This window comes from Coprinopsis cinerea, assembly GCF_000182895.1.
Source record: "Coprinopsis cinerea okayama7#130 chromosome 8 map unlocalized cont3.8, whole genome shotgun sequence".
Classification (NCBI taxonomy): Eukaryota; Fungi; Basidiomycota; class Agaricomycetes; order Agaricales; family Psathyrellaceae; genus Coprinopsis; species Coprinopsis cinerea.
The window spans coordinates 916,329-928,733 of NW_003307537.1; the positions used below are offsets into that span (position 1 = coordinate 916,329).

The 12,405-nt window shown below is 51.9% G+C and overlaps 6 protein-coding genes across 6 annotated transcripts; 5 read left to right on the forward strand and 1 right to left on the reverse strand.

The window, feature by feature from the left end:
- Positions 1–506: 506 nt before the first annotated feature.
- CC1G_07118 (hypothetical protein) lies at positions 507–1,239 on the forward strand (the record flags this gene model as incomplete). The annotated part of the gene is made up of 1 exon (XM_001835642.2): positions 507–1,239. One exon carries the CDS (start codon positions 507–509, stop codon positions 1,080–1,082), a length of 576 nt encoding a protein of 191 aa, XP_001835694.1. The 3' UTR covers positions 1,083–1,239.
- Positions 1,240–1,294: 55 nt separating this feature from the next.
- On the forward strand, positions 1,295–3,973 carry CC1G_07119 (malate dehydrogenase). Its single transcript, XM_001835643.2, has 11 exons — positions 1,295–1,545; positions 1,602–1,746; positions 1,798–1,861; positions 1,915–2,053; positions 2,112–2,255; positions 2,315–2,327; positions 2,384–2,571; positions 2,625–2,786; positions 2,846–2,964; positions 3,015–3,315; positions 3,370–3,973. The coding sequence occupies exons 1-11, from the start codon at positions 1,333–1,335 to the stop codon at positions 3,475–3,477; spliced, it is 1,596 nt and encodes a 531-aa protein (XP_001835695.2). The 5' UTR covers positions 1,295–1,332; the 3' UTR covers positions 3,478–3,973.
- Positions 3,906–5,512, reverse strand: CC1G_07120 (hypothetical protein; the record flags this gene model as incomplete). Its single annotated transcript, XM_001835644.2, has 4 exons — positions 3,906–4,466; positions 4,525–4,894; positions 4,954–5,008; positions 5,056–5,512. 4 exons carry the CDS (start codon positions 5,510–5,512, stop codon positions 3,906–3,908), a joined length of 1,443 nt encoding a protein of 480 aa, XP_001835696.2.
- A 536-nt stretch (positions 5,513–6,048) lies between these two features.
- Positions 6,049–7,847, forward strand: CC1G_07121 (UDP-N-acetylglucosamine-dolichyl; the record flags this gene model as incomplete). Its single annotated transcript, XM_001835645.2, has 7 exons — positions 6,049–6,296; positions 6,347–6,491; positions 6,542–6,755; positions 6,802–7,129; positions 7,177–7,365; positions 7,434–7,668; positions 7,720–7,847. 7 exons carry the CDS (start codon positions 6,049–6,051, stop codon positions 7,792–7,794), a joined length of 1,434 nt encoding a protein of 477 aa, XP_001835697.2. The 3' UTR covers positions 7,795–7,847.
- Positions 7,848–8,978: 1,131 nt separating this feature from the next.
- Positions 8,979–10,822, forward strand: CC1G_07122 (isocitrate lyase; the record flags this gene model as incomplete). The annotated part of the gene is made up of 5 exons (XM_001835646.1): positions 8,979–9,038; positions 9,098–9,261; positions 9,316–9,431; positions 9,494–10,518; positions 10,571–10,822. The coding sequence occupies 5 exons, from the start codon at positions 8,979–8,981 to the stop codon at positions 10,820–10,822; spliced, it is 1,617 nt and encodes a 538-aa protein (XP_001835698.1).
- Positions 10,823–11,012: 190 nt separating this feature from the next.
- CC1G_07123 (F-actin-capping protein subunit alpha) lies at positions 11,013–12,281 on the forward strand (the record flags this gene model as incomplete). Its single annotated transcript, XM_001835647.1, has 8 exons — positions 11,013–11,094; positions 11,148–11,263; positions 11,324–11,428; positions 11,486–11,538; positions 11,604–11,744; positions 11,798–11,894; positions 11,945–12,166; positions 12,216–12,281. The coding sequence occupies 8 exons, from the start codon at positions 11,013–11,015 to the stop codon at positions 12,279–12,281; spliced, it is 882 nt and encodes a 293-aa protein (XP_001835699.1).
- Positions 12,282–12,405: the final 124 nt, after the last annotated feature.

The window sequence follows — 12,405 nt, forward strand, 5'->3', positions numbered from 1 at the left end:
GGAACGGAGTAAAAGGGTTTCTTTCAGTTCCCTGGATTCTTTTTTCCCTTGGGTCATTGGGGTTGTTCATCAAGGCAATTTTTTCGGGGTTTTTCTTTAAAGGATTTGGTCAAAAAAAAAAAACCTGGGTCGGTAAAGCCAAGGCTTAGAGGGTAGGAAATTTGGGGGGGGGGGGGGGGGGGGGCATTAGGAGGAGCAGGGTGCACGTGGTATAAACATCTGCACATCTGCCACTGGTTCCGGCAATGTACCAATTGCCGTTGGACCAATGATCGATCGATGCTGAGCAGGTTGAACGAACGGACCCCCAAATTATCATAACCGACCATTTATATTGGCACATCGACAGGTGCGTTCAGAAACGCAAGTCTAGGGCGCTAATCCGGGGATGGTCCGGAGGTTGCGGTCCCAAACGGGAAGGCGACATCACCGAGGGGTTCGTGGGAACCAAATGATTTTGCAGAGTCTGCTGGCTGTCGCCAATGAGCTCAGCACTTTCATCGACGATGTTGGCCAGCAAACGGGGTCTTCAGGCAATTACCTCTCTGGCTCGCGGCTATGCGACGCGTTACCCGCGACCAAGACCAGGCACAGCGGAAAGACCACCACTTAAACACGGAGACCCGGTGACTCAAAGTCGAAACACGACAGTTGTCAATTTAGAGGATGAAGGCCTAACATTTGTTCACCGACCGCCTCCCTCTGCACCCTCTCCCGCCTCCCTCACCACCGCACCTGCCTCACCCTTGCTGCGGCCACAGTCGAAACCCGCTGGCGAAGTCCCTCTTCCTCCCGCCCTCCACAACCACCCACTAAAGGAGCGCAAGACTCTGTCAACGGAGGACATCGCGAAAATGAAGGAATTGCGCGCCAGTGACCCCGTCACATACTCCACCAACAAGCTGGCGAAGATGTTCGGCTGTTCAAGACACTTTGTTATTCTGTCGACGCGTATCACCACCGCGCAACGAACGGCGTTGGAACGGGAGCGAGAGGCGCAGCACGAAGAGAACCGCGAGCGCTGGAGCGACCGACACAAACTTGTCAAGGCGCTCCGGGCCCGGCGCCGGCAGATGTGGTAGAGGGGGATCGCGTGATTCGTCGGCGGAATGCCGTAGTGCCCGGAATTGGAAGTGGCCGATGGAGGTTCCAGGAGATTCCGCTGTTTTACTCTCTGTCCTATTCCAGATTCACATGTAATATTCTAATTCTTTTTATTAAAACAACTAGCGATCCATATATAAACCTAGAGCATTTCAGTCCGCCGCTTTCCCCACATCTTTCTTTCCTCCCACTTTGTTCTCTTGAACCGACCAGGTTCCGCCCGAAATCATGTCTCTGGCAATCCACAACGCTGCCCGCATTCCCCCATATCTCTTCAACACTGACCACGCCCAGCGCGTCCTGGCTCAGCTGAGGAGCAAACACAATGGCCTCGAGAAATATATCTACCTGAACGGCCTCAAGGAACGCGACCCAAATCTCTTCTACGAGCTCCTCCTCGCCAACATGCTTGAAATGGTCCCCATTCTCTATACCCCAACCGTATGTCTGCATCACCCCACAACATATTACGTGACTCACATCAGGGTCTACTCCAGGTCGGTGATGCTTGCTCAAATTACTCTCACATCTGGAGGCGACCAGAGGGTCTTTATGTCACCATCGAGAACAAGGGCCACATTCGAGAAGTGCTGAGAACATGGCCAGCGGGCCAGGCTGCCAGGATTGCCGTCGTTACAGATGGTGCGTACCTTTCGCGTTCGCGAAACACAACGTGCTCAACGGTCTCTTCAGGGTCTCGTATTCTCGGTCTAGGTGATCTAGGCGCGAATGGCCTCCCCATTTCCATCGGCAAGCTGTGCGTTCGCCGCATCCTTTGTCTTTCTCCTGTCGTTCTGAAACGCTTTTCAGTGACCTCTATGTCGCCGGTGCTGGAATCAAGCCTACGACTACTCTACCCATCTGTCTCGACCTCGGCACCAATACCCAAAGGTTCCTCGAGGACCCCTTGTACATCGGTGTAAGACGGAAGCGTCCAGCCACCGCGGAGGTCAGTTCTTGTGTCGGTCCAGAAATATGGCGATCGCGTTTTGACCGGCCCAATCTAGATGGACGAATTCATGCACGAGTTCATGGAGGCGATGCGCGAAGTGTTCCCTCAGCTCCTCGTGCAATTCGAAGATTTCTCGACGGACAATGCATTCCGCTATCTCGACCTCTTCCGCAATCAGTATCGAGTGTTTAATGACGATGTGAGTCTTCCGGTACTCTTAACCCCGTTGGTAGAGAAGCTGACCATTATCGGATGCAGATTCAAGGCACCGGTTAGTAACGGATGCTCTCTATCACTGTTTCCAGACAACTTACCCACGTGGGATAGGCTCTGTCATCCTTTCTGGCTTCCTCAACGCCGCTCGTATCGCCTCAGAAGCTGCGGGCACACCCTTGACTGAGCACAGAATTCTCTTCTTTGGTGCTGGTTCCGCTGGCATTGGGGTTGCCAAGCAACTATTGTCCTTCTTCACCCTTCAGGGTATGAGTGTAGAGGAGGCCAAGAAGCGAATTTATGTGCGTTTTGACATTTCATTGATCGCACAACATATACTGAACAACCATTTCAGACTGTCGACTCCAAGGGTCTTATCACTGCTGACCGAAAGGGACTGCAAGAGCACAAGATTTTCTTCGCTCGAACCGACTACCAGGGCCCTCCCTTGACGAACCTCGTGGATGTCATCAACTATGTCAAGCCCACTGCCCTCCTTGGTCTCAGCACTGTCCGAGTAAGTCTAAACACCTCGTAGTATCCTGTCGTTGAACTTGAAGCTAACCTGTCATCCAGAATGCCTTCCCTGAAGAGGTCGTCCGCCTGATGGCTTCCCTCAATACCCGTCCCATTATCTTCCCCTTGTCCAACCCTGTATCTCTGTGCGAGGTCGACTATGCCGATGCCATCAAATGGTGCGCCAACTCTATTTACAGCTCGACGCTATTCTGACCCTTCTGTCTAGGACGAACGGATCTGTGATCTTCGCTTCTGGTAGCCCTTACAAGCCCGTGGAGTACGAGGGTAAGACATACGAACCCGGACAGGGAAACAACATGTATGTCTTCCCTGGTATTGGAATGGGTGCCATCCTCTCCAAGGCACGACATGTCACCGACTCGATGGTCGAGCAAGCCTCGATCGCCCTCGCCTCTTCCTTGACGCCTGAAGAGAAGGCGGCTGGCTTGGTATACCCACGTCTCGTCCGCATTCGTGACATCAGCGCCCAGGTGGCCCTGGCTGTTATCCGTGCTGCACAGAAAGACGTAAGTTCTTCCGGAGCATTTTTCTCTTACCATAGGCTAAAGCACGCTCTACAGAACGTCGACGAGAACTCGCTGTTCCGAAACCTCTCAGATGATGCTCTCCTTGAGTACATCAAGGCGAAGCAGTGGCAACCCGCCAGCTCCCACCTCCCACGTTTGTAGTCGTTCCATTCCCTCTTCCTTCTTCCCTATCACCGGTCCGTTCCTGCCCTACTCTTCGCTTTGCTTGGATCCCTTTCCTTTTTGCTCTCGTGTACATCAGTTGTATTCATATCGCTTTCAGGACTTCCGCTGCATCTCGCCTCTTCAGGGACTGCTAGACGTCCCCTCCTTTAAAACTGGTCCGCTCTAGATTCTAATTCCATCTGGGGGATTGGTCGTTTGCCGCTCTGTCTTTTTTTCCCCGCCATCCTTTCCTATGTACCCCATCCATCCTCCAAGTCCTCCTTCCTTGCATTTGAGCACCCTGTGCATTCATCTCGTTTGTACTGCTTTCTTTTCGATTAGCGCATTTTACACTACATTTCTTCCTTTGTTGTGACAGCATTGACTTTTTCCGCATTGGTACATATCTACTTACACGCTTTAATTCACGCGTCGAGCTTTGTATCCACCTGAAGACTATCTATATCGAGGCCTTCTGGTCTGCTTGATTCCTCTCCACCCTCTCCTAGATGCTGTAAGCCGAGACTATTGAAATCCTTCCATCGTGCGATCGTGAAGCGGTGGTTCACGCCTTTGAGAGTGGGTAAACATGTGAGGCTTCCGCAGCCACCTGTCTTGGGCATGGGGTAAAGGTAGAAAACCTCTCTGACTCGTGAATGAAGCAGCGCCATGCTACACATTATGCACGGCTCGTGGGTCAGGAAGATAGTTTGGTTTGTCAGGAGGTAGTTGGATCCGTTTTGCAGTTGTGTTTCGTCGGTCGTAATCTCGTTCACTTCGTTGGACGGTTGATTAGATGGTGTCGTGGAAGGCGACCGGCTGGATACCGGGATGGACGCTTGGTAGTCGGCTAGTTTTCGAATAGCATTGATAGCTGAATGCCGAAGAGCATGGGAGGTCGAGGTGCGGGTGTCGCACGCAATGAATGAGGGTGTTGTCGTTTCAGCCTTTCCGTAAGGGGCAGGGATATGGGCAGCCATTGGGAACTAAACATTGGCAAACCTCATTAGAATCTTCCCTATAATCATTGGAAGGAAAATATACCTCTCCCTCCGCTCTCTTGCCTTCCGTCGCCGCTCTTACAGCTTCATACATCGCATCCCATGCCCATGTAGCCTTGCCTCTCGTCCAAGGTTCAATCTCGTCCTTCCGTTTGGGTGTATACATCGTTGGCCAAATGGCTGTTTTGAGGGTCAGCGAGGGTATTGTGAGAGCAGCTGATACAGGGACAGGGACGATGTAAGGCGCCGCCAGTCCCAAATCTGATGGGAGAGGGGGTGGAGTTGGAGAAGATGGATCGGATAGAGGGTCCACGAGGGATAAGAGGAGGGTGCTCAACCCTGTTGTCAAGTTTTTCCGGATCCGTTTGAGGTGGGAGACGTCGGGTGTTTCGAGCTGGGCTTGTTTGAGCCATCTGTGGGACGGGTGGTGGCATTGAGTGGAGGGCTGGTCGGAGGCGAGCGTGGAACGTACTTTATCAAGGTGTTGATATGGCGAGCTTCTGGTACGTCTACGACCCAGGCATTGACTGGATGACGATTAGAAGAGATATGGGATGAGAAGGGGGACACGAACCTGTCCGTATTGATTCTGGTGTTTCTTCTTCTGGAGGAAGCTTGTACCAAGTGAACGGAAGGTCCTCTTCAGAGAGGATCTCATCTGGTTTCCCAGTTTTGTAAGGATTAACAGGAACAGTCCGGACAATCTTCTCGTCGAAAGAGTCCATCCCTGATAGTCCGCCCCAGCCGTCGTCCTTGTTGTCTGCTTCTCGAGTAATCTTGGCACTGGTGTCCTTGCTGTCCGAAGGAGTAAACCACAGGTTGTGTCCGTAGAAGATACAGAGTTCTTCTCCAGGTTCGATGTCGCGGACGGTGGTGTAGCGGATGGATTCAGTAGCGGTGTCGAGGGAGAAAGAGACGTTGGGTGTGTCCGTATGGTTGAATAGAGAACCTGGGGGTGCAGGGGTAAGTCTAGTCCGCAGAATTGAGGTGAGGTTGCGCACCGAGTCCCAAAGCAAGAGCCATGCGTCCATCGGGCCAATTGAAGGTGTAATGATCTAGAACTGTATATTTACCTAGAGAGATTCAGTACAAGTCAATATCTACAGGGCATTTATTACCATGCTGCTGGTATTCCTCTTTCTCAAACAAGAGAACAGGACTGATCTCGACCAAAGTTCCTCGAGGAATTTTCCTTTCGGCTAAAAATGCGTTGGTAAGACTATTAATTTCGTTTAAGTGAGTTCCACGTACCATACACGCCTCTACCCCTCCGGTCTGCAATCTTTATGACGCATCCTACGCTGTTTAGGTGCTCTGGCGGTTGAATGGACGGTGGTGCAGACATCGCAAGAGAATGATTGCGATCATCTCCAAAGGGATAGCGGATCTCGCGGTCCGTATCTCCGTCTCGACACGTCCTCTCGGCGTTGCCGCGCAAACGCGACGATCATGGACACGTCGTCGCTGTGTCCGGCGTGAAGGTCGACTTTGACCACCACCACCACCACCACCACCAACGGCGACGACCGCGAATGCAGCGCAGAAACTTGTAAACGGTGAAGAAACGATGGTACTCGGACCAAACCCTCGCCCTTTGCCAAATGTCTTGCTCTTTGGGCTTGTCCCAGTCGCCTCTTGGTTCGTTGTGCGGCCGTTCATTGACCCAGTGCCCCATGTACCGGCCCTTTACACTTCTATTGGATTCTCCATATTTGCTTTTTTGACTGCATTGTACTTGATTCCGGCTCTGGGACCGACGTTTATCAAATCAAACTTGAAAGGGAGGGATCTGCTAAAGACTTATGCTACGCCCATGTAAGCCTTTGACGCACACACAAATGTTGTTGACGCCAATACTTGTTTAGACCAGAAAGCCAGGGTCTCATATGTGGAGCGGTGTACATTCTGTCGCTTATTCTGTTCATTCCGTTCGCCTTTAACCACCCACTTGAACCGCCTCCCGAGGCAAAGCCGGAAGGGATATCAATTCTGGATTTTCCTCATCACAAGGTACGTCACGCAGGTTAACGGACGCGTTTCGCAATTCAATCCCTTCACAGCTATCTGTCTACCTGTCCTCAATTATTTCACTCTTAATTGCGACTTTCCTGGGCTTCCTGGACGATGTTTTCGACATTAGATGGCGACATAAACTTCCAATTCCAATTATTGCCTCGATCCCCCTTCTCATGGTCTACTATGCGGAACGGGGAAACACCAATATCGTTATGCCTATACCCCTCCGTCCACTATTTGGGACTCTTGTGAACCTTGGTATGTTGCAATCATAAGAATAATTGCGTCTCTAACTGGCGTCCAGGTCCACTATACTATCTCTATATGATCCTTCTTTCGACATTCTCAACAAACAGCATCAATATCCTTGCTGGTATCAACGGTTCTGAAGCCAGCCAGGCTTTGATCATCGCCATTTCCGTTATCCTGAACGACCTCTTGTATCTTCCATGGAGATTTGGGTTCCGTTTCCCCCTCCATTTGCTGGGAAACCGCGCAGAAGTCGAATTTGGCGGAGTGTACGGAGCGGGTATGGCCAAGGGAAGCCATATCCTTGTCGAAAGACATCTGTTCAGTTTCTACTTCATGCTTCCCCTTGTCGCCGTTGTTTCTGCCTTCCTCTATCACAACTGGTACGTAAACTTCGGGTCTTATGACGTCGGCGCTAATCTACCTTCAGGTATCCTGCGCGAGCATTCCCCGGAGATACCCTCTGCTATTTGACCGGGATGGCTTTTGCTGTCGTCGGCATCCAAGCTCACTTCTCCAAGACATTGCTCCTGTTCTTTATTCCTCAAGTATTCAATTTCGTTCTCTCCGCACCACAATTGTTCGGCTTGGTGCCATGTCCAAGGCATCGAGTTCCAAGGTAAGCTTGTCGGCCGACCCTCGATTCTATTGGACGGAAGAGGGGAACTGACGGAATTGCTTCCGCAGGTTTGATCCTGAAACGAACCTACTTTACCCCTCCAAGGCTCAGTTCTTGAAGCCGCCGTCCAGGTTATCGGCGGCTGTTCTCCACATTCTGTCGACACTGGGGTTAGTGGAGCTCACTGTTCACCCGAACGGCTCCATCCTGGAGGTGACCAACCTAACCATACTCAATTTCTTCCTCGTTCGTCTCGGACCGATGAATGAGAAACGACTGAACCAGGTTTTGATGGCGTCGCAGGTATGTGATTCAGGCCCACAAGGATGAACGCCCATTCTGACTCGAACTAAGACCGCAGGAAGTGTGTTGGCATTCGTCATCCGGTATGGCCTTGCTGGGTTGGTTTATGACGGAGATCGACGATGACAAGGCGACCGTTTCACTTGTTCACGTGTTTGTATGGGTGTAACAACTTTTGTAATAACATGGCTTCAGCTTTTCAGAAGGGTTGATTTTCGTCTGCCACTCGAATAACGTTGAAAAGTGCGAGGTTGATGGGGACTCAGGACCCCCGAAAACCAGCTGAGAGGTCAGTGCAGATCCGGTTAAAATTGGGGGGGTCTGGGGGTGGAGGTCAGAAATTTTCCGGGTATTTTGTGGGGGGTTTCGAGGTCGAGGTCGGTTCCTAAATCCGGGTATCATCGACTCTCTGAGGAGGTCACTTCCAAAATCCGGGTATTGGTGCACGGCAGGCTCGCGCGACCTGATGATCTTGGGTGGTCCTGGGTGGTCTCGACCGTGAATTTACTTGCCATTTTGGGCCCATTTTCTACTCAAAACATGTAGAAGTATCTTGACTCACAATCGACTACGATTTGCGACGGTAAATCACCAAACTGGGCTATGAATTGGAATCAATGAGTACATTTTTTGTAGCCTGTAGCCATATGTAGGCTTGGGTCTACATTCTGGTAACAGCTATCCGTCAAAAGACGCCCAGGACCGTCAATACGAGCGCCTTGTCCTTAACTCGCAAGAGTCCAATTCCCTTCGTGTCAACCGCTGCTGAAGCCGTGAAGGGACTGGTGGCGAAACAGCCAAAGAAAGGGGACAGCAACGGAGATGAAGACGAGGGTTGATCATACCATAGTGTTTGCACGTAGTTACATGGATATACGAGCGAAATATGAGAATTCAGACGAGTTTTCGTGACTTGAGGTCTGTTCCAAAATCCGGGTATCGATTTTTGGCTTGGAACGGAGGTCACTGCAAAACCCGGTTAAAATCTGGGGGGTTTTGCGAGATAAAATCCGGTTAACAAATCCATTTCCCAGAACTGACCTCTCAGCTGGTTTTCGGGGGTCCTGGGGACTCTCGAGTTAGCGCTCGAGGAGCCAATAACGGAAAGGAGAGCTCCGACGGATGCATGAAAAGCCGATGTCCCACGGCTGAATGCCGTTGTGCTTGGAAGGTAATCACATGTGCATCTTTAGCTACCCGGTCATGTAGAGCGGGGTTTACTTTTACCAAGAAAATGCGGAGCTCCCAGCTCTTATATACCAACACCCGTCTCCTCACCGCAACTTGATTTCTTTCTCTCATTGTTCACCATGTCTAGCGAAAGAGCCCAATTTGCCGCTGAGGTCGCCGAAGTCGAGAGGTGGTGGAAGGTATGTCTCCAGCCGTCAATGTCTGGGTCGAGTCATATTCCAATGTCTTTCCCCCACAGAGCCCTCGATTCGCTCGAGTCAACCGTCCCTACACCGCCGCCGACGTCGTGTCTAAGCGGGGTACCATCAAGATCAACTACCCCTCCGACGTCCAGGGTAAGAAGCTCTGGAAACTCCTCAGCGAGCATGCGAAGAATGGTACCCCTTCGCATACCTATGGCGCGTGAGTACTCCAGTCGTCGACGGGATGACGATGGGGCAGCTAACGACGCAATAGTCTTGACCCTGTCCAAGTGACCCAGATGGCCAAGTACTTGGAGACCGTCTATGTCTCTGGATGGCAGTCATCGAGTACCGCTTCCAGCTCCAATGAGCCTGGTCCTGACCTCGCTGGTGAGCCCCCACCCGCCACCGGACGTTTTAGATCCTAGACTGACGAAATAATTGCGTACCAGACTACCCCTCCAACACCGTGCCCAACAAGGTCGAGCATTTGTTCATGGCCCAGCTTTTCCATGACCGAAAGCAGCGCGAAGCTCGTTCGCGTATGTCTGACGCTGAACTTGCCAATACCCCCGTGATCGACTACCTCCGCCCCATCGTCGCTGATGCCGACACCGGTCATGGTGGTTTGACTGCCGTCATGAAGCTCACCAAGATGTTCGTGGAGAAGGGTGCTGCTGGTATCCACATTGAGGATCAAGCGCCCGGCACCAAAAAGTGCGGCCACATGGCTGGCAAGGTCTTGGTCCCCATCCAAGAGCACATTAACCGACTTGTCGCGATCCGTCTGCAATACGACATCATGGGCGTCGAGAACTTGGTCGTTGCCCGAACCGACTCTGAAGCCGCTACCCTTATTACCTCCAACATCGACGACCGCGACCACCCCTTCATCCAGGGTTCCACCAACCCCTCTCTCCCTCCTCTTAACAATGTGATGGTCGAGGCTGAGGCCCAGGGCAAGACCGGTGACCAACTCCAGGCCATCGAGGACGGTTGGATCAAGGCTGCCAACCTCCAACTCTTCCCCCAGGCATTGGCCCAGGCTCTCGCCAACGAGGGTGCTTCCCGATCTACCGTTGAGAAGCTCGTCGCCCGCGTCTCTCGGTTGTCGTGGCCCCAGGCTGTTGCCGTTGCCCAGAAGGAGTTCGGCCTCAAGCAAGTGCCTTACTGGAACTGGGATGCTCCCCGAACCCGTGAGGGTTACTACAGGTACCAGGGTGGCACCGAGTGCGCTATCCACCGTGCTAACGCCTTCGCTCCCTACGCCGACCTTCTCTGGATGGAGACCAAGAAGCCCATCTTGGCTCAGGCCAAGGAGTTCGCTGCTGGTGTCCATGCCGTCCACCCTGGCCAGTGGCTCGCATACAACCTGAGCCCTTCCTTCAATTGGGAAGCTGCTGGCCTCAACGCCCAGGACATGCAGGCCTACGTCTGGGAGCTCGGCAAGCTTGGTTTCGTCTGGCAATTCATTACTGTAAGTCCCACGTTACGTTCGATTGGATACAGTTCTAAATTATGTTCTTCAGCTCGCCGGTCTTCACTCGAACGCCTACATTTCGGACTTGTTCGCACAGAACTTCGCCAAGACTGGCATGAAGGCTTATGTCGAGCTCGTGCAAAGCCGGGAGCGAGAGATTGGCTGCGACGTACTCACCCACCAGAAGTGGTCTGGTGCTGACTATGCTGACAGCCTTATCAAGACTGTTACTGGCGGTGTTTCGTCGACTGCTGCCATGGGTGCTGGTGTCACTGAGAGCCAATTCACTTCCAAGTTGTAAATGTAGACATGTATTCAAAAACGTAAACTATGTATTCATTAGCGATAATATGGGACATTAATATTTCTTTCCTCTGAATTTGCCGTCTTGTGTGAAATGCCATCAATTCCATAAGCGCCTGGTCATCGTGATTGATGTGTTCTTGACTGCGACCACGACGACGACCACTACCCACTTCTCTGCGGATACCATGGACCAGGCGGAGCGAATCCAAGCTGTTTCTAATTTCTTGCTTCAGTCACCTCCTGGAGAGATCAACGACGTGTTGAACGGTAAGAGATATGGTGTCGACGATGAACGCGATGAAGCTAACGAGTTGTGGCAGATGTTCGTAACATCATCGCGGACGATGACGCGCTCCAGGAGGGCATTCTACCAGCGTTGAAAGAATACAATGTCACGCAGTTCACTACCGTCGACGTCCCTGATACAGACCACCAGGTGTGTGCTGGCGAAAGCGGACGAAGTTGGGCCCGGTTTTGCTGATTGCCACACCTCAAGAGTATCATCAGTGAAGCTGCCCGAGTGCCTGGATCCGATCCTGACGACAATCGATTCTGGGATCCTAGATCGAAGACGTCGTTTGTGTTTGATCATCTAACGCTGGTGTGTGGACTCGGAATTCGATTGCGGGAAGGATGGAAGGTTACCTTTTGGTTGTAGGAAGCATCGGATCCGCAGCCTTATGAACCTGAAGCCCAGCATGAAGAGTTTAGGTGCGCCGTGGAGAGTTCTGTGTAGTGGGAGGCGCTGACTGGACATGGGTTTCTGGGATTTATAGGGACGCGTTGCAGAAGGCCGCTCTGACGTACATTTCCTCTCATTTCCTGGATGGCACTGTGTCTGTGTTTCCCCCGGCGGAACCTCCTGAAGAGTTTACGGTTCAGGTTGTGGCGAACAAGTACAACCCGACGAATTATTGGTGTGCCTTGACTACGAGTCTGCATGTGTCACATATACTCAGTGGTTTTGCAGGTCGGGACGATGGAGATCACAGTACACTGTGGATCTAACCAAGCGGCAGGTCAAGGGCAGCATCCATGTCAACGTACATTACTACGAACAAGGAAATGTAGGTCGTTGCTGTGCTTCAGACCGATTCATAATGACTTGGGGATATAGGTGCAATTAGCAGCGGACCATAACATCTCGTTCACGATACCGCAAGCAGCAGCATCCTCGCCTCCCGCCGCTGCCGCGTCCAAGATCATTGCACTCATCGCCGAAGAGGAGAGTAAATACCAGGTCTCGTTGAATGAGAATTACCAGGATATGAGCGAGCGGACGTTCAAGGGGTTGCGTCGTGCGTTGCCGTTGACGAGGCAAAAGATTGACTGGGACAAGGTGAGCATTACCATTTGGCGGTGGACGTTGCTTGACTCTCGGCGGGTAGGTTACTGGGTACAAGCTTGGAGCAGAGTTGTCATCTAGCAAAGGCACTTTTGGAGCAACTTCGTAGACTTCTTCGTAATTGTAATAATGAATCCATTCTCCTTGCGAGTTCGAGTCAAGAGGAGAGTGAGTGTATGCCGGTCCGTGCGCGAGGGTTGCCGATGATATTTGATGGCTGAGTAAGCGAGGGA

Coding starts and splice junctions, on each gene's coding strand:
- CC1G_07119 (XM_001835643.2), top strand. CDS start 1,333: ATGTCTCTGGCAATCCACAACGCTGCCCGCATTCCCCCATATCTCTTC. Junction 1,546..1,601: donor CCATTCTCTATACCCCAACC/GTATGTCTGCAT, acceptor GGTCTACTCCAG/GTCGGTGATGCTTGCTCAAA. Junction 2,787..2,845: donor TTGGTCTCAGCACTGTCCGA/GTAAGTCTAAAC, acceptor CCTGTCATCCAG/AATGCCTTCCCTGAAGAGGT.